Genomic DNA, 21,376 nt, shown 5'->3' on the forward strand with positions numbered 1-21,376 from the left:
CGCAAAATAGACAGCTTTTAGTTCTACCTGAACTCTATGCATTGAATTTGGACAATTCTTGAAATTAATGTTTACATTTATTAATTTAGGGAAAAGTATTTTTTATTTTATTTTTTATCCAAAAGGACTTTGCTACACAGAATGTATTGCATTTTTTGTCACTTTAAAGTGATGCTGGAAGCGTAACCCACTGAATAAAGCAAAACCTCCCTGAGTGGATTCCTTAGATTGCAATTGTGGCAGTACAAATCATAAAAAGTCCATCAATTGTTATAATCATGTCATTTATATGTTTTCATCACACATACATCTTTACAATTAGCTTGAAATAAAAATAGAATACTGATAACCATCTCAATATGGCTTATCATGACATTTGACATTTACAATATTGATGAAATGCTACTTTTACAGGATCCGTATGCTCAGTGTTAAGTGCAATTTCTGACTACGTATGTACAATACAGTAATTTACTGCAAGAAGAATAAGAAGTTCCTTATAAAGGGAAACAAAAGCAATCTGCCTTTTGTGATGACCCAGGGAAAAAAGTCTTAAATAGCAGAGTGTACAACGAGAAACATCCCTACGGTGCAGTTTCTCTGCATCCGTCCAGGAAATATGATCAGTCCTTATTCTGGCGCATCCTTCCGTGGAATCAGTTTTCCTTTGCTGCTGCTGCATGTGTGTTTGCATGCATGCATGTGGTGTGTGTGTAGAGCAGAGAGCGGTTCTGTGGGGTCAGCGCAGCTGGCAGGTGTGGAGGTTTCGGCTTTCTGCTCCGGGTTTCTCTCTCTGGCCTCGGCAGGTCAGGCCAGAGCCGCAGTCGCAGCGCTGGAAGATCTCCAGACTGTGAGCTCCTTTCCGCCGGTGGCGCGTGCACACCTGCCCCTCCATCAGCACTGGCTTGCAGATCCGGGACCAGAAGTGTCTGGCACAGCAGAGCCCTTCCAAGCAGTCTGAAGATCTGAGACATGTCTCGCCCTCGCCACCTGACAGATTATAAATCACATTAGTGTTCACGCCTCCAGATTTGTGTGATATCAAGCATGTTAGAAGAAATGGAAGTTTTGAAATCAGACTTGTGAATGTAAGAAGAGATGAGACAACAACAGAAATAAAGAGACTAGATAAGTTGAAACGTGTTGAAGATGAAGTTGTAACAAAGCAGGTGGGGTATTTTATTTAAATAAAAAAAAAAAGATGGATGAGAGGAGAAAACAGAATACTAAAAATAGATAAGATGATATGTAGAACAGTCCAGACCAGATGAACAGTCTGAGAAGGAATGGAAAGACAAAAGAATGATGGATGAGTTCAGACAAGAAGTCCATTATAAGGCAGATCAATATGGAGAAGAGAAAAGATGAGAGACAAAATATTGGCGAGTAGATGAGAAAAGATAAAAAGCAGAAGAGAGGAAAAGAAAATGAAAGGGGAAAAAGAAGAGACAGATTTGACACCTTTGAGTGGCTGCTGTGGTTTTGGTAGGCTGGTGGTTCTTTTAGGATGTGTGAAGTTCTGCCCACGTGTGACTGGAATATTGGGCGCATCTGTGTTGCCAACCGGTAGAGCGGCATCTACCGCGCCGGTGGCGTCTGTGTCAGCAGGTTGACACACACCTGAGAGAGAGACACGAATGGGAAAATCAATCTTCAAACAAACTATAATGAATAAAACACAAAATGATCTCTGGTATGTACCATTGATGCATCGATTTCCAGCGCAGCACATCCCGTCACGAGCGCAGCGCTTCCTCCTCCTGCGGCACGAGAGACAAACTCCGCGAGAGCCGTTACAAAACTCACCGAGTCTGCACTCATCATCGGCGGCGCAGTGCGGCGACTGTGGAAGAGGAAATCAGCACAATAAACTTTATTTGAAAGGCTCCTTTAAAAGCACATGCATGTCATAAAACCCCAAAGGAATTTAAAAATCATCTCAAACTGAATCCTTTTAAATCCTCTGTGCGTTTCAGCATCCCGTGATCACGTACCGGAGCGTGGCTGTCCGCGGTGCCGGTAACGCGCGGGCTCGCGCTCACCGCGTCACTCGGACTGGATGCTGCGGGCAGATGCCTGATGGAGTTCTGTAACACAGGTCCAACTTGAGCATCCGCAGTGATTCCGCCCCAAACCGCGAGATAAACAGTCACAACGGTGAGTAGTGAGAGCATGTTCCTCATGTTCTTCTCTGTCAGAATGTCACGCATAATGTCCAAACTCCACAGCTCTTCATGCGTCTCCAAGAGTTTTATACACGCGGGACTGTTTGTATATTCCCGCCCCTTTTAAATGACTGTACGAGGGCATCGAACACGCTCTCCACCGCCCCTCTCATCGCCTGCGCAGACCTGCTGGATGAACTCATGTCTGCGCAGGCGATGGAAATAGTTCTCCTAAGGCGCGCAGCATCCCAGGCTCATTAATATTAATCAAGCTGTGTACCGTTCAATTGCGCAACCTAATGAATATTCAGAAGCCACGCCCTTGCCTCATAATATGTCTTTCGCAATACCTGTGCGTAATTACCATCGCGCCCCCTCAGAAACAGACTGACAACTGTAAGCGCTTAAAGTGGAATTTAAAGGATATCATTATACACGGCAGTACCTGTCAGCAGACCTCTGTTAACTAGCTCTAGAGCTTAAACCTGATCATTTTTCTGTCAGCACATAAAAATAATATGCACGTTAATGTTACACACGTTTATCTAACTTACTGCAGTAAAAACAGACCTTCCTCTTCACTGAAATGAAGTGCATCTTCTCTGGAGAACACATTATATAAATGTTAGAGATTAATTTGCATTACATTTAGTGAAATACATATTTGATCCCCTACCAACCAACAAGAATATTCTGGCTCCCACAGACTGGTTATGTGCCCATGTAGACACAAATTAGTCCTGCCACTTTAAGAAGTTACTCCTAATGTCATTAGGTGTATAAGACACCTGTCCACACAATCTGTATCTTTCGTTCCAACCTCTCCCACCACCATGGGCAAGACCCAAAGAGCTGTCAAAGGATGTCAGACTCAAGATTGTAGATTTGCACAAGGCTGGAATGGGCTACAAGACCATCAAGCTTGGTGAGAAGGTGACATAAGAAGACGATTATTCGGAAATGGAACAAATACAAAAGCATCAATCCCCCTGCTCACAAAGGCACATGTACAGGTCCGTTTAAACTTTGCCATTGAACATCTATTTGATTCAAAGAAGGCTTTGGAGAAAGTGTTTTGGTCAGATTACATCATAATTGAGCTCTAAGGCATTAACTCAACTTGCTGTGTTTGGAGGGAGAAAAATGCTGACTATGACCCCAAGAAGACCATCCCTACAGTCCAGCATGGAGGTGGAAACATTATGCTTTGAGGCTGTTTTTCTCCTAAGGGTACAGAATGACTTCACCACATTGAAGGGCAAATGAAGGGGCCATATACTGAAAAAACTTAGACGAGAACCTCCTTTCCTCAGCCAGAACAGTGAAGATGGGTCATGGATGGGTCCTCCAGCATGATGAACAATGAGCCGAAACATACCGCCAAGGCAACAAAGGAATGGCTCAAGAAGAAGCACATTAGGGTCATGGAGTGGTCTCGCCAGTCTCCAGACCTCAATAGAAAATCCGTGAAGGGAGCTGAAACTTAGAGTTGCCAAATGACAGCCAAGAAACCTTAAGGATTTAGAGAGGATCTGTAAAGAGGAGTGGACCAAAACCCCTCCTGAGAAGTGTGCGAACCTGGTGACCAACTACAAAACACGTTTTACCTCTGCCACCAGGGGTTCTGCATCAAGTTATGTTTTGGTTGGGGACCAAATACTTGTTTCACACACTGAAATGCAAATCAGCCTCTAACCTTAATATAATCTTTTTTTTTTCTGGATTTTGTGGTTGATATTCTGTCTCTATATTTTAAAATAAGCCCACCATAAAAATTAGAACCCCTTCATCTTTGTAAGTGGGCAAACTTAAAAATTAAGCAGGAGATTATATAAATATGTTCCCCACAATATATATATACACATACATACATACATACATACATAGATACGTACATACATACATACACACACACACACACACTACAGAATTTAAAAGGGTTCATGATTCACTAAGCTTACATTGTTTACATTAGGTGCATACATAGAGTAGTTATTAGATCAAAGTTGAACTGTGGCCAGTATCGTTATAAAAAAGTAGCTATATAATCTGAAATGCAAGTGGAGTAAAAAAAAAAACATTTCACTGTAATAGATTAAAGTGGAATAAAAACCTTTTCCACTAAATGCATTGCCCTAATTGTAGACTTTGTTAAATAATCTGATTTTGGCGTCAAATACATTGTGGAAACACCTTACACCTGCTGTTCTTTTTTTAGCGGTGTTAATATTAAATCACTTTAGTTGGGTGGTAAGCTGAGACATTATTAAAACAGGAACACAAAAGTGTAACTCTGTTCAATTCAGTCTTTTCTTAGTTTCATCGATCTGACTCTGACTATGAGTTGATGGTTGTAACCCACACTGTTAGTGCTCTTCACAAGAATCTTGAGTTTTGCTGGCGCTTTTGTGTGAAATGGTGAATTGCTGCCCCCTACAGATCATGGGGCTTTAAAGAAATCATAAAAAACTTGTATGGAGTGTTTAATTTATACAGCATTGAGCTTTAGAATATTTAAAGATGGCTTCTCATTATTTTAGCAGCATAACTTTCTGTAGAGGCACTCAGCATTCACTTTATACATGAAAAATTAATAAATAAGAAGTTATAGGTCTAGAAAAAATAACATGATTAAACTTTTTGTTTAGTTTCATTAAGGTTATTGCCATGTAGCATATTTCTATGCAAATTAATTAATGATGCAACAAATGAATCTGAAGTTATTTCTGCTTAGAGGCTGAATGTCTGCCTGACTGCACAGTGAACTTACCATGAAACTCATTTCAGAGTCTGGGAGACTCATTTCTCCAGGGTAAGCACAAGCAGATATAGCCTATATGGCCTTTTCTGTTTGAAAACAGCAGATCATCATCATATCCTCTGGTAATGCCAGACAAAATGTAATTTAATTGCAGTGAATAATCAAATTTGAGGTCCTACCCGTGTTCTGTCGTTAAGGATGTGCTCAGAGAGTAAAAGCAAGGGAAATATAAAAGTCTCAAGAACAAAAACATTTTTTAATTATATTTAATTACAAAAGGAAATAAATAATATTATAAATACAGTATTTGGGACATTTAAAACCATATACAATCCCTGCCCATTTTTTTTTTTTTTTTTTTTTTTATTATTTGAATATATTTTCAAAATTAAATGTATTCCTGTGATGTAAAGCTGAATTTGCAGCATTGTTATTCCCGTCTTCCATGTAACATAATCCTTCAGAAATAATTTGAATATGCTGATTTGTTTAAGATTTTTGAGGAAACAGTGATACATTTTCACAAGTATAATACTGTTCAACATTGATAATAATTAAAATGTTTCCCCCAGATCAGTTAATATATAACGTATATTTAAATTAGTAAATTACATCTTAGATTATATTAAAACAGAAAAAAAAATTTTTTTAAATTGTAATAAGAGACTTTCAAAAGCATTTAAAAATTTGCAGTCCGTAACTTTTGGCGCTCTAGCGGCTTAGAAACAAAACTGCCGCCGCTTGCGGAAGAATATTGTAGCCGCTACTTCTCTCCGTTTATATCTATGACGAATCGCACAAGTACTGTGATAGTCCGCAGCGGTACCTACCCGAACACGTCTAAAAATAGTTCGAATATGAACACTTATTAAAGGTGTTTCGTGGTGATTCAGCACAAGGTAAAAACACGGACTGGAAAATGGATTCATGGTGTACTCGCTTTATATGAATTTCATATTTATATTAACTTTATATTATATTAATTTTGTACATTTTGAACACAAAAACAAACATACATATTAAAAAGTAGGCTAAAACTATAAAACATCCATAGGCATTTGAAAATGTATGTCACGATGAAAAAAATAAAATAACTTAATGGACCTAAAGGTAGAATTTAATTATCATGTGGATGTCTGTAAAAATAAATTTACATGGCACCTCGGTGATAAAACTCATGGATTCGGATGGAGATTTATTCACAGAGGAGAAGTTCTGTGATCCTACTAACCCACGAACTCACACGGCCAGTCACAGGATTGTCTGCTGTAAATAAAATTTATTTTATGTACAAATGTATTCTTATTACAATCCTAATTATTATGAGATTTAAATCTCTAGTTTTAAAATAAGAAAATAGATGCAGTATAGTGTATATATATATATATATATATATATATATATATATATATATATATATATATATATATATATATATATATATATATATAATTTTTTTTAATTTTATTATTATTATTATATATTTTTTTAAAGTGAAATGTATGTCCATACCTACTGTATATAAAGGGGAATTTTGTAGAATGTCCTGATCATGCTTTTCTTCATAGAGAAAGACCAGGTGCTGTCAAGCTTCAATAAAATAGAATAATATATTCTTGAGTAGTAAATAAGCATCAGAATGTTTTCTTAATGATCATATGGCACTGGAAGACTGCAGTAATGATGCTTAAAATTCAGCTTTGAATCATAGAAATAAATGAAAGTTTCCTAAATAAAAAAAGCCCAACCCTAAAACAATTCACATTTTAAACATTTCAGATCCATAAAAGACAGTGGCAGACCATGTGAGGACACAGATAGTGTCTAAAACAGTTGTTTTATTGTGTAAAAAAAAACAACTAGACAGAGAGCGTCTGATGGACAGCAGCAGGCTGAAGGGATCGATTTCTGACATGCAGCATGAGGAGCGTCGCAGAATGCCGTTGATTTAAGGCACTAATACTGTTCATGATCTGATATGACTGAATATGGGGAGAAATCAGGATTATGTTGTACCTGCATTTGAATTTAAGAATGGTCCTAGAAGGTTAATCAGTCCCACATCTGTTCCTGTTTTAATGACACTCTTTTCCTGTTTCAAATCTGGCTGTTCACAGTCGTCAGTACTTATCTCCCAATTCTTATAAATCTTAGACCATAAATACAGTACACTTTTAATGGAGCTATGAATTTGAGGCACATCATTTCATTGGATGAAGTTTGAGAAAACCAGCGCTGGGCTCAGAATATCATAAACCGTAATGACCATCTGCCAGAACAATAAATTAACAGCGAGAGGCGTGAAGATGCGTCTGTGATGTCTGTGTGTTTGAAGAGTGTGATGCACGTGAGAGTTAACGCCGGCGTATGCGCAAGTTTCTCAGAGTAGTGATGCTATGCTATTATGTACATGTGCTATAATGAACGAGTATTACTTTAAGAGCAACATTCAGGTCTGTCTGGACTCCTGCGACATATAGTGTGGTCGTCTTTCGAGTAGTCTGCACACGGATCGGTGAATGAAGAGTTCGCAACCAATCAGGGAGAAGAACAAATCGCTGAGGTCACAAGCTTTTCCCTAAATGGACTGTCTCCTCAGTCAGCTCGCAGTAAAGGTGGTTATCATGGGTCAAACACGTGCTCCGGGTCTCGACAGTCTTTTTAGAGTCACTTCATTTCATCCACCTCTTCTCCTTCCGCTTCTTCCCACATTTCTCCTCCAGTCCATCCAGTAATGCAGACGTCCCATGTGAGCAGTGTTGTGTGTCTGGGCCCGATTAGAAGTCTGTGTCCCAGCCTGAGTTATCATCAGGTGGTGGCTCTTCATTGTCCTCAGGAAAGCTGTCAAAGTTACTAGTGTCTGTGGATGATGTTAGCTACAAAAAAAAAAAAAAAACTGTTAGCATGCGAATGATACACTTTCGTTAAAGTCTGGGTCTGTAAGAATTTTTTTGTTTCTGAAATCTCTTTTGCTCACCAAGGCTGCATTTATTTGATGAAAGTTCAATAATAATAATAATTCAAAAACAGTTATAAGGTGAAATAATATTATAATTGAAAATAAATATTTTCTATTAATATATTTTAAAATTTAATTTATTCCTGTGACTGCAAAGCTGAATTTTCAGCATCATCCCTCCGGTCTTCAGTGTCACATGATCCTTCAGAAATCATTCTTATATGCTGATTTGGTGGCCTACAATTTATTTTACATTAATTTAAAATATAAATCTTTTGCAACATTAAAAACATCTTTACTGTCACTCTTGAATAATTTAATGCATCCCCGCTGAGTAATAGCATTAATTTATTTTAAGAAAAATATGCAGGGTCAGATAGCTCTCAGATTTCATGAAGGTGAACAGTGTTTTTAATTAATGACAAAATTTTCATTTTTGGGTGAACTATACCCTTAAGACTTGTGACCATTACAGTAAAAGCCCTGTAATTCATAAAGTACTTGCAGAGTATGTTTCCGTTCTAACATCAGTGTAAAATCTGCCTTGCATGAGTATAAGCACTTACATTAGGTATGATGGGGGGCGTCAGTGTGCCCTTCCTCAATCCGTCCCAGTTAAATCCTTCAAACCATCTGCAAACATGTTCATAACATGAGACCATTCATAAAACTATATCAGCATATTTTTCATGTTCATGTTTTAAAGCAAATATCAAACTCACTTGTGCTTCTGGATGTCTTTGACTCCGTTTTTCAAGTTTCCTAATCTTTCAGACGGTGTGTCTCTAAGAAGAAGAAAAGAGAAATCTGCATGAACAAGATCTGCTAATAGACAGCCAGTGGGGTTTATAGTGATGCACACACCTGCATAGCTTTTTGATGAGATTGGCAGCATTTTTGGTAATTTTTTTAGGGAATTCTATCATGTCGATGCCTCTAAGAATGATGTTGTATGTTTTCATTGGATCCGGTCCTGAAAAAGGAGGACTGAAAATGGATTTAAAAACCATTGCATGTGTAGTATAAATTATAAATCCTAATACTTTAACAATGTTTAATTGGTCTGAAAATGTATTTTTCCTTACCTGCCAGTCAGCAGCTCGTACATGAGGATGCCGAGGGACCAGTAATCTGCAGAGATGTCATGACCTTTATTCAGGATGATCTCTGGAGCCACATACTCTGGTGTACCACAGAATGTCCACGTCTTCTTCCCAAAGCCGATCTTCTTAGCAAAGCCAAAATCCACCTTTAAAAGATTTACCCAAGATTTTAATTTTCAAGCTTGAGTCTACTTTGACACAAGCTAAATCTGACTTCTTTAAAGGGACAGTCCATCCAAAAATGAAAACCATTATTTACTAAACTTTTTTCTTGTCTAATGCAAAATACACAGTTTTGAATAATTTTGAATCAATTCAGAATTCATAAAAAAATCTGCTACAAAAAAAAAAAAATCACACTAGTTTAGAATGACATGAGGGTGAGATTTTGAGAAAAGTACACCTACTGTATAAGAGGACCAACACGTGAACAGAAAAAAATCATATATTATCATTATCCTTTTATAAATACTAATTGGTTTGTTATTTTATCATCTTATGTACTAACATTAATAGACTCTTATATGTAGATTCAGCACAATGTTCTAGGTGACTGCAGGCTATTATTGTCTTTTTATCTCTTGAAACTACTAGAGGGCGAGAATTAGGTGTCCATATCCAATGCCTTTACTGTCCTCACCAGTTTGGCGTAGCCTCTGTGGTCTAGGATCAGGTTCTCCGGTTTGAGGTCTCTGTATATGATGCCTTTGGAATGCAGGTAAGCGAACGCCTCCACCACACATGCCGTGTAAAAACGCGTAGTTGAATCATCAAAGTTGCCCCTGTGATTAGGAAAGAAACAGGACTGTTGTGTTGTTGAAATTCAGACAGCAAGTGAAGAAAAACACATTGATCTAGAGTGAATTGACAGGTCTCACCGGTCTCTGAGAATAGTCCACAGTTCTCCACCTAAACACGCCTCCATCAGCATATAGAGGTACTTACTGTCCTTAAATGTCCTATAGAGTCTGAGAAAACAAGAGGAACACAGTCAAAACGCCATTCTACAGAATCAGGTTAATCTATTTTCACGTTTCACTTCACATTTCTGATGTCAAAGCTTAAAAATACCTTGAAATGTATTTGAAATGTAATGTTTTATCTAATATATTCTATATAATATATTTTTGTTCAATAATATTTTTTTAATTATTTAGAATTTTGGGGGAGATTTTATAATACTATGCTATTTATCCTATTTTATTACCTATTTTTAAATGTTTATTCTTTTCAATAATTTTCTGTCATTTTTGACTGGTGCCAAGTGCTACTTTTTATTACTTGACCTTTTATCATATCTTAATCATGTCAATTAATTTTTTTATTTGTGTGTGTGTGTGTGTTCATGAAAGTCACCAAGTGTCATCTCATTCAAATGTGGCAAAAAATTAGAAATGTGAAAAGTGACAAAAGAGACCCATAGGGACATATATATATCAGCTAGTTGCCAAGGTAAAATTCCTAAGCTGAAGTACTGAAATAGACTAAAAGTACAAACTTGAAAACTAAATAGAATAAAAACAAAATTACTTAGACTCTGACATGTAAATGATAAAAATGTAAAATATAAAAATAAAATCTAATTCAAAATATAACAAAAACTACAAGTAGATATTACTGACGACACTAAAATAATACTGGATACAAATCACTGAAGTGTAAAGCAGTAGTAGGTACCTGACTATAAAGTCTGAATGTGCCTCCTGCATGATCAGTTTCTCCGAGCGGATGTGCTCCTGTTGTCTTGTGTCCACAATGTGGCGCTTCTTTAAGATCTTCATCGCAAATGTCTTCAACTCATCGCTCTTGAGCTGCACCTGAAAACAAAAGATGGGGAGTTAAAACTATTACTTCAGCTTTAGTGTCGCACACACACAGTTATATCTGAATGAATGACTAATATTATTAACTACAATTGGAATACACAATATATTCAAATCATAATTTGGAGAAAAAAGGCACACCTCTATATAAAAGAAAAACATAATGCAGTGAAAACATGTCGTTCTGTGTTACCAGCTCAACACGGCCAAATCCTCCAACGCCAAGAGTGTCGATGATGTTGAAGTCAGACAGGTCTAGGTTGGAGAAGAATGCGTTCTCTACCTCGTATCTGCATTTCAGCAAACAGGGAAAAAAAAGTGGAATAGAAGAAAAGTGAATGGAAGAAAAATCGTAGTTATTCCCTCGGTCTGTCTAGTGGGGCAACCCAAAACTCAAATCTCATGTAATTTTCATCAGTGTTTGTCTAGATCACAGCACTGCACAAGCAAGATATATTCTGACACTTCATAAGGTGCATTCTGAGATGCTTTTTAAATGGAAATGAATAGTAACTAAACTTTACATATGTGCTGAGTGGTTGCTTTTCCTTCACTAGCCGATTATTATTATTATCGTTATTATTATTATTATTTTAGTTTAAGTCCTGAAGGGCAATGTAAACATACCTCATTGAGTCTACATTTTCTGTATAATGTATATGTAATGTATAACCAGAAAAAATGGGATAAAAAAAAAAAGAAATTTGGCAAACAATTATAGCTTACTTTTTGTTGCTATAATATAATATTTTATTTTGATTTCAACTAAGCAGGGTTTTGGCTGTGAAGATCAAGGAGTTTGCATCAGATCATGTTCATCACTGATATTTGCAATCATACAGATGATTAATTAGAGGTCAGAATGGCATAAGGATTCTATGACATTGCAAATAAATTGCTGCTGGATGTCTGTTTGCAGACTGTCCTGTGACCTGGATACAGTCATATTTTCCTCCAATCAAAGTGCTTATATGAGGCCATGATGCAGAACTGGCCAATCAAATCCCTTCGCTTGAGCCATGGCCAATGACACGATTGAGCTGCAGTTTAGCTTGGCAAAAACCGCTTTGCAGTGTCACACAGAGTTTAAGATTTTCCACGCACACTGCCAAGGGTTGTAAAACCCAGCAGACATACGCAAAGCGTGCTTTAGATATTATTCAATCCTTTTCACATAATCAGATACTAGGCTGGCAGGGTCAGGGATGTGCAGCGCTGGCATGATCTTTAATGCACAAACAAGAGTGCAGTTTTGGAAAGAGGCATGGATACAAGCCACAACTCTTGTTAAGACTATAAACAGAAGATATTCATTCTCCAGCTGCAAGCTGTTTAAAGCCTCACACCAGCTGCAGAGCTGGCAGATTCTACCACGAGAGTGTCAAACACCCATTCAAAATAAAGTAAAATAGGCCAATTCGTTTTTAAAATAATACTATGTAAAATAATATATCAAAAAATGTATATATATATTTGAATACATATTTTAATACATTTGGATTGCACAAAGTGACAGTTTAATCCAGTTTTCAGTCCTTTCAGCCATCTGAAAACATCCCCTGCATTCAAATGTGTGTCGCATGTCTTAACTCAATAAACGAAAGCATAATTGAGATTAAAACTCTCAAGGATGAAACAGGCAGGTGTATGTGTGACCATCAGGGAGAAAAAAAAAAAGTCAAATTTGTGACAGTGGTGCTAGCTTCCAACCTTCTTTGTGCTCATGCATGCTGATAAAAAGGTCTGGCACCTAGCAACACTGACATGATTTTCACATTTCTGCTAGACAATTTACTGATATTTTATGCCTGCGGAATCAACAAAATTAGTTTTAAAACCGCTTTGATTAAAATATTAACCTGGAAGGCCCTGCCGATTATTAGGTCATGGTTTCTTTAATTCATTGTTGGTGTAATAGTTAATTTTGATTGACCACAAGGTGGCAACATGGAGCCTTATAGGTTCTTTATGGACTGCATTTAATGTATTTTGCAATGTCTTGATTTCCATTATGTGCATTACTGCAACTTAAAAGTTTTTTTTTTTTTTTTTCATGGAAGGATCAGTAAAAATTATTTGTATGATTATTATTAATAAAAATAAATTATACCCTTTTTAAATTAATAGGTTAAAAGTATATAAAATAAGTTATAAGGTAATATGTTTATAATAATAAAAAGTAAAATATGGCAACATTTTAAATAATATAACATTTAATTAAGTTTTAATAATTATTTGTAAAAAATAAACTAACAAATATTTTAATACATTTGGTGATATTTTGTCTTTTGTATTTGCAATGGCTTGATATAAATTGCACATTAATTACTGTGCATTTATTTATACGTGAACCTGAACCAAAAAAAAACAGTCATAAGGGTATTTTTTTTTTTTTATTATTTTATTTATTTATTTATTGAATTGCATAAATAAATTAGCTGAATACATCCATTGACGTATGTTTGTTAGGACAGGGCAATAATTGGCTGAAATACAACTATTTGAATATCTGAAATCCGATGTTGCAAAAATGAATTAATAAAAATTCAAAGAATTAAGAAAATCCGCCTTTAAAGTTGTCCAAAGTTCTTAGCAATGCATATTACTAAAATTATGTTTTGATATACTGTATTTACGGTAAGAAATTTACAAAATATCTTCATGGAACATGATCTTTACTTATATTTACTTTATGATTTTTGGCATAAAATTAAAATAGATAATTTTGACCCATGCAATGTATTGTTGGCTATTTCTACAAACACACCTGTGCGACTTATGACTGGTCTTGTGGTATATCTGTTTATACACACACTGCATATATATTTTAATATGAAGCCAAGAGGACTGTTCAAAACTTGATAAGATTTTTTTGCGTTTCTGTTTGGTGCTCCTAGTGATGCAGTCCAGGAGAGCTGTACACACTCGTCTCATTAGAGTGTTCTCTATCTGTCAGCGTGGCAGCTGGAGATTTATTTACAGGTTTGTAGTTTGGATAACAGGGGATGCAGTGCAGGAGGTGACAGCTGTAGATGTGTCTTAATAAGCTTTAATCTCAGACACCTCTTCATTATTCATCAGAGCTCATTTACATTGCAGATGAGCAGATAAGAGGAGGATAAGTTTCTATTTCGGTTCAGATATGACAGAAGTGGGAACTGAGTTTTTGAACTATCCCAGAATCCCTCTTTCTCTCTCTGTGTGTCTGATATTCTCTCAGTGAAATGTGATAAGGTTTCACATTTCTCTGAACGGATTATTTTCTCATCGCCGCACAATGATTGCATCGCTTTCTCATCATGTTTCTTCAGATCATGAACAGTTGCTGGATCTTATATAACATGTCTTCTGCATGCTAGCACAGCCTTTTCTGCTTTACAGCTCTAGAGTTACAGTAAACATCCTTGAGCTGCCCTTTGACAACTGCATTCTAATTGTTGCTAGACTTTTGTATTTTACTAGTACCAATCAAATCAGAAAAAGTTTGGGGTCAGTAAGATCTATTTATTAATTCTTTCTTTTATTCACTATTAAGCATGCATTCAATTGATGAAAGGTGACAGGAAAGACATTTATGATGTTACAAAAGGTTTATATTTTGAATAAATGTTGTTGTTTTGAACTTACTATTCAAAGAATCCTGAAAAAAAAATTATCAAGGTAGCTGCACAGCTATTTTCATCTTTCATCTTCATATGAGATTGGTTTCTGAAGAATCATGTGACATTGCAGACTGGAGTAACGATGCTGGAAATTCAGCTTTGTATCACAGAAATACATTACATTTTAAAATATTTTAAGATTGAAAACATCACTTGAATAATTACATTGTATTTTAAATATTATTTAAAAACAGTTTTTGCTGTATTTTGATGAGCATAAGAGACTTCTTTCAAAAACCTTAAACTATCTTACTGACCAAAACCTTTAACCCTTTGCTCAACATCATCTTGTTTCAAACAAAACTCAAATGAACAAAAAACTAAATTGAATATTTTCCCCAAACATTATGCTTTGAACAACCATAACTGTAACATCACGGAAGCCTTTAAATATGACTTTGTTTCTCATCACTCACCAACTGATAAACCTGGTTTGCATTTAGAAATTGTAAAAAAGCCAACATATTATTGGAGCAATTTTTCTGTGCGATATGCATCAGATTCTACATAAACAGATATGGACATGACATTACTAACTCAACTAACATACTGTCCACGATTCTTTTGATAGCGTCATGTCATATAAAAAGATACATTTTCCTTGTGGTGGTAAAGTTATATAGAAAAAATATTACAAATGGATCTGGGGGAAGAAAACAGAATAAGAACATGTCTTCGAAGATGATTTCACCTACTTTGCTTTTGCCTCTGCGTCTTCACCGCTTTTGTTGGACACGTCTTCCAGACCTCCAATCAGGTGTTTGTATGAGCTAAAAAAATGGCACAAACAGAAAGATTTCATCTTTATGACAAATACACTACTGTGAAGGAAATCAACAATATTGTGAAATATTACTACAATAAAAAAATAAAAATAAATTTTTTATAAATAAATTAAATATATATATATACACACACACACACACATATAATCTGTATTTAAATTGATCATTTCATTAGAAACGTCTAATGTGAGAAGGACATAGCACATATATTTATCTTTTGAGAATGAACTCATGTAAAGTTGAAGATCTATCCCTCAAATGACTGTTAATTTTTAATTGATGTCTTTTTCTTAAATTAGAAAGTCAGTACTAATATATAGTGAAACTTTAATATCTAAATGAACTACTTCAGATTGAAATGTACCATAATCAGCTGCCACACAGATGGCTGATGGTTTGAGTCTCAGTCAGACAGGAAAGAGAGTTTTCCCCGCCGGAGGGCACATATGCGCCTCTCTCTCTCTGTCTGTCTCACTCTTTCCAGCTTATTGACACACGTGACACTTTAGCTATTTAGGTTGAGCTTGATTTATTGAGTTCTATAAGGGAGCAGATAAGCACTTCAAACCCACAGATTCTGTGTTCCACACACACACACACACACACACACACACACACACACACACATAAATAGAAAGACCAGTGTAAAATCCACAGATGTTCAATGAACTGGAAAACCTGGCCTGAATTACTTCTTCTGGAATGTGAGTGACACTTGTGATGTTCAAGCAGTGTATATAAAGCAACTCTTGGCACAGGATAAACATATACTCACTCTCTGTCAATCACAAGGCAGGTGACAGACTCTGCTGCGATGACATTAGCTGTTCTGACATCCTCCCTGTTCAAAAAACACAGACGCAGTACAATAATCAATGTAAATATATTAGTTTAAATAATACAACTACAATAATAATAAATATTGTATTCATTTGAATATTTAATTCAAATTTGAATACTATTAAAGTAATTATAGATAAATATGTTCATATTAGTTCAAAAATTAAAGCTATTAAAATGAATTATAAGTATCCTAAATATAATGTACAATATACAAATGTATAATGCTATTAATTATAATAATTAATAATAGTACATAAATATTAAAATGTATGTTTAAATTTGAAAACAACACAAATAAAAAAAGAATGTATATACAGTACACATACACACATATAAAGAGAAAAGTCAATTTATAATCAATTGTGTAAGCACGATTTATATTAGTTCACAAAATTGAAAATAATTCAGTCAAATAATTTACAAAAATAGTTATTCAAATCTAAATTATAATATCTAAATGATCAGTTTCAGCTGATGAAAGAATGAAGTCGGCGTGCCTCAGAGTTTGCAGACTGTCCTCTTCCTCACTGTCGCCCCAGTCGCAGTCATCAGAGTCTGAATCCCACTCTGACCTCATGATGCTTTGTGTTTTCACTACCGTCTGACCAGAGCACTGCTATACACATGCATATACTACTACAGTACAGTACGCTAAAACAATCACTATGTGACATCTGTCCCATCATTGGCAGTTCTGTCTGAAGGAAGAGCTCTCACACACAGCTCTCTGAATGCAAAAAGGGCTGGACACTAAATGGTAAACGCACACCCAAACACACATGCACGCGAGGTGTCTACTCCTGTGTCCAACTGCAAATACTGCCGGACACACACACTCACACACACACACGCACGCACACACCGGATCCATTTCCAGCGAAACACACTTATACTTGCAGAGGTGAGAATTCTTCACAACACATCGGCTCTAAAGCTGTCACAGCACAAATACACAATAACACTACTGCAAAGGTCACAGCTGCTGCACAATATTACTGAACACAGAGAGACAGAGGAGAAGAGGAAATCTGTCATCATTTACTCACTTTCAATGACATTCTCAACCCATATAAAATTCATTCGTCCTTTAAACACAAAAGATTCTTTTGCAGAATGCTAAAATAACTTTTTTCCTTAAAACAGCTGCACAAAAAGACAAAAAAGACCTTTATATAGGTACGGAATGATTGCACAGTGCTTTTATTTTATTTATTTATTTCTTATATAGAGCCAAACTGTCTTAATCCCTATTTATGTTCAATATGTGTTTTGTTTTTTTGCCAGTCAAGAAAGAAATTGCCATCAAAACCTTCTCTGTGAAAAACTGTAATAAATGTTAACACTGATCTCAGTTATAAATTGTTTGCTGTTGCACTGTAGTTGCTGAATAAATGCAGTTATACAGCCTCTATGCTGTTTGTTTTTTTAATGGAAAAACATAAGTTTCGTTTTTATGAAAAGTTATATGGGTTTGGAATGTCATGAGAGTATAAATAATGACAATTTAGATTTTTGGGTGAACTATCCCAGGAGTGTGGGTCAGTGTGCTGTAAATGGGACACGTTCACCAGCTTGAGGAAACACGGCATGAAAAACCGATATCATCAGCTCTGCCAAACGTGTCTGTGAACCAATCAGGTGTCAAATGCTTCAGAATGCACATAGACACACACATGAATTGAATCCCAGGATCAAGAGATTCTTTTATGAAGTTCTGGACACGGTTAATGATCTCCGTAAAGCGTGAGCTCTTACAGGACAGCATTTAATTGATCTCCGAGGAATCGGACTGACCGCACACAATGTCCTGGCCTATATTTCACCTCCGATCACAACCTCGCAGCTCGCATCAGAAGACTGCCCAGCAGGACACCTGATACACAACGGAGCATATCAGCATGCTCTCAGGATCACTGTTTCTTAGTAACACAACCAAACGCAGGATTATAATCAGAGTAAACAGCCCCCTTAAACCAGACACCACTACAGGAAAAGAATAGAATAGAACAGAACAGAATAAAGCACACTTAAATAGAACAAAACCGAATAGAATGGAGCATGATAAACATGAAGACAAATCATGTTTAAAAAAAAAACATGAATAGAAATTAATAGAATAAAAGGTATCGTTCACCCAAAAAAAATTGAATTAAGTCATTATTAAGTTACCCTGTTGATGTTTTAGACCACAAAAAAAGGTGTTTATGCTTGTCGATATAATGGGAGTGACAAGCAACGAGCTTCAAACTTTTAAGAAAAAAATACTGTAATGTACCACAGAGTGTTATGAGGGCATGTGATAAGGTTTGATAAAAAAAATAAATAAATAAATAAATAAAAATAATTTACTATTATTTAATGAAAATCCTGACTTTCTTCTTTGAGGTAAATATCTCTTGACAGATGTAAATTCAAGTATCCGCTTTGGTCAAGTATATGCACAAATTTGTTTTGTGTTTCTTTAACTAGTGACCACTCTGTGATACTATTGCTTTTTCACATATTTTGTATGGACGAGCATGAGCTGGACATTTTTTTCCATGAGCCGGGACTCAAACTCAAAAAAAAAAAAAGTGCAAGATTTTGTTTAATAAAACTCCTGAATAAACCTGTTTTTACTCAGTCATAAGAGAAAGTGAGCGAACAGTGCTTTTAAAGATTGTGTGAATGTAAAGTCATGTGTTTGCTATGCAAGCGCAGCCACTCTAAACAGTTTACAATTCCAAAACTATTACCACTACAATTCCAAGAGTGCTTTTATAAGCAGCCACAAGATGGCACCACATCCTTTAAAAACTAATATCTCACAAAAACCTGCCCAGGGGTGCGTTTCTCAAAACCATAGTTGCAATGCAATTTCCTATTGCTAACAGGTTAGCAACTATGATTTTGGGAAACCCCAGGTCATTTTTTAACATATGATCAAACTACTTTTTTCATGTTATTATTATATTATTATTACTATAACACTTTTAATTAGGAATTTTCATTCCCATAATGCATTTAGATTTTTTCACAATTCTCAAAAGTGATTGTTATCCAGTTCTTATTAATGTAGTTTATTACTATAAATATCTCTTTCTCATTAAAAGAACCAAGAATGAGATTTTCTGCATTAAATAATGTTTTTGGAGGTTGAAAATGTCAAAAAGCAAAAACTAGACCTAAAAGCAGACTGTTTATCTTTAAGCATATGTGAATCTTATAAAACCTTGACAGGTTATGAGAAACCGTCTTGGATGTGCCTCCAAATATCCAGTTTAGAGTTTAAATTTGGCATTAACTCTGACTTTAACAGTGGTGTAGAGGACAGGCTCACCCCTGTAGGGCTTTTTCCCCAAAAGAGTCTCCTTTCCCCATAGAACGCAAATAGACGGGCTCCTGACCTGGACAGTCCTCTTGAGTCATCGTCACCTGGGCGAAGTGAGAACAAGAGGAAGAGATATTAGCATGGGATCATCTTCACACCATCACTGCTTGCTCTTTGCACTGAAATAGACTTACTTTTCCTTTACTGATAATGAAGAATGTGTCTCCTCTTGCCCCTGGCGAATGATGTAGTCGCCATCCTCATAGTGGGTCTAGAGAGAGAAAATTGAGGATGTCAAGATGATATGGAAACAGATGATGGAGAAAAATGCAGGTGACACTTTCTACGAAGATGGTATGAATAAAGGATGTGCCGACACAAGACCCAGCAGATTTCTAAATGGAAAAGAGGCAGCACAACATCTCTCTGACCTTCGGTGTGCTATCTAAGACCTTGACCTCCAGACACCTTGGTCTGAAATCAGATACGACCAGCAAATAGGAAACCGAAGCCCACAAAGACTGACACAAGCAAACACTTTGTTCTAACATCACCTAGAGTCTGACCTCCAACAAAACACCCACATACACACCTGCAGTGATAGGAGACAACATTTTCATTTATTATCCACAAAAAGATCATAAATAAAAAACTTTTCAGAATTCAGAACAACAAATTCTACCAGGATTTATATGCTTAAAATGTAAATTAAATCATAGATTTTTACTTGCATGCTTGCGAGACATTTGTAAAGCAAAATATGTAACAAAAAAAATTTGTTTGTATTTTCATTATTTGCAACAGATTTCACAATGACAGATTTTAGAAAAATCTTAATGGTCCTAAAATTATGTTTCTTTGTTAAAATACATTGCTGTATTTATATTTCTAATGAATGATATGAATAAAAGTAAAGGTTTTATAATAAAAACTCTATATATTAATTGATATGTATGATGTAATAAAAAAATTGAATATCATAACCTAACTAAAAATCACGTGCAAATAACATGCTCATAACTTTTGAGAATAAAGTGTCCAAAAAATGTCTTGATTTTGAACAGTATATCTATTATTTTCTCATTTTTTTACACTTGAATGTGCAAAAGTGTATTTGTGTTGTATTTAAGTGTAGCTTAATTGTAAAAATGCTTTTTAAGTACAGTTGTAGCGAGACTGTTTAAGATGAGTGAATACTTCCCAATGGAAAGCACTCAAGTCAGTGTGAATATTCAGTAATGTTAAGATTCAGATATATCTGGACTCTAAATTCATGCAGCTACTGTGTATGTGCAATTAATGGAGGAGCCGCATCAAATAGAAGTGACCACAAAGATGATGACAGAAGAAATAACTCCACACTTTCATTCTTTTCATTTTCATCTCCAACATAATTACACATGCAAAATTATCATTTACTTTTAAAAAGCTTTCGAAAATTTCAGTCTCTTTTAAGGTCAATTATCAGCTGAAGAGACTTCCTTCCACTCTCTGCAAATGACATTGCCATTGAAAGCCATTTAAAAGTAGATGTGTGTTTTGATGTAAATTAAAACATTAGCAAGCATCAGTCTTGTTATTGTTAACTAAAAGCTATTAAAATAATTTTTGGTACTCAAAATAATGCTGAAATAAAATATTGGAGAACTTGGAAAATGTTGCCTTGATAAATAACTGAAATTGTTTTTAATTTGACACAGTAAAATGATAAAATATAAGTGAATTAAAGTTAAATAGAAATATTTAAAAAACTAAACTAATACAAATTAAAAAATTTTAAATCAAACCTAATTCAAAATATTAACACTGCAGTAAAATAGTATATCAATAATATTACAATTGGCAGACAACATAAACACAGTGAATATTTCATTATATTACAGTAGATATACCAGAGACCAACATTATAATGTGAATGTCAGAAACGGGGCTGTATCCACTCAATCCATTTTGTTTATAATGCTG

General features: G+C 35.5%; 1 protein-coding gene and 1 pseudogene across 1 annotated transcript; both read right to left on the reverse strand.

Annotated features, from left to right (window-relative positions):
* Positions 1 to 384: 384 nt before the first annotated feature.
* On the reverse strand, positions 385 to 2,367 carry LOC113092393 (dickkopf-related protein 1-like). The gene is made up of 4 exons (XM_026257983.1): positions 1,995 to 2,367; positions 1,702 to 1,843; positions 1,462 to 1,620; positions 385 to 990 (listed from the first exon to the last, which is right to left on the reverse strand). Exons 1-4 carry the CDS (start codon positions 2,208 to 2,210, stop codon positions 740 to 742), a joined length of 768 nt encoding a protein of 255 aa, XP_026113768.1. The 5' UTR covers positions 2,211 to 2,367; the 3' UTR covers positions 385 to 739.
* Positions 2,368 to 6,747: 4,380 nt separating this feature from the next.
* The window catches only part of LOC113092373 (cGMP-dependent protein kinase 1-like), a 46,584-nt pseudogene continuing 31,955 nt past the window's right edge, over positions 6,748 to 21,376 (reverse strand).

The sequence above is a fragment of the Carassius auratus genome, unplaced genomic scaffold (genome assembly GCF_003368295.1).
Source record: "Carassius auratus strain Wakin unplaced genomic scaffold, ASM336829v1 scaf_tig00214575, whole genome shotgun sequence".
Taxonomy (NCBI): Eukaryota; Metazoa; Chordata; class Actinopteri; order Cypriniformes; family Cyprinidae; genus Carassius; species Carassius auratus.

What these genes read in the sequence shown, in the direction of transcription:
- LOC113092393 (XM_026257983.1), bottom strand. Translation starts at nt 2,210, where the DNA reads ATGCGTGACATTCTGACAGAGAAGAACATGAGGAACATGCTCTCACTA. An exon ending in TGGAAATCGATGCATCAATG is followed by an intron (nt 1,621 to 1,701) that starts GTACATACCAGA and finishes TCTCTCTCTCAG; the next exon opens with GTGTGTGTCAACCTGCTGAC. An exon ending in ACCACAGCAGCCACTCAAAG is followed by an intron (nt 991 to 1,461) that starts GTGTCAAATCTG and finishes ATAATCTGTCAG; the next exon opens with GTGGCGAGGGCGAGACATGT.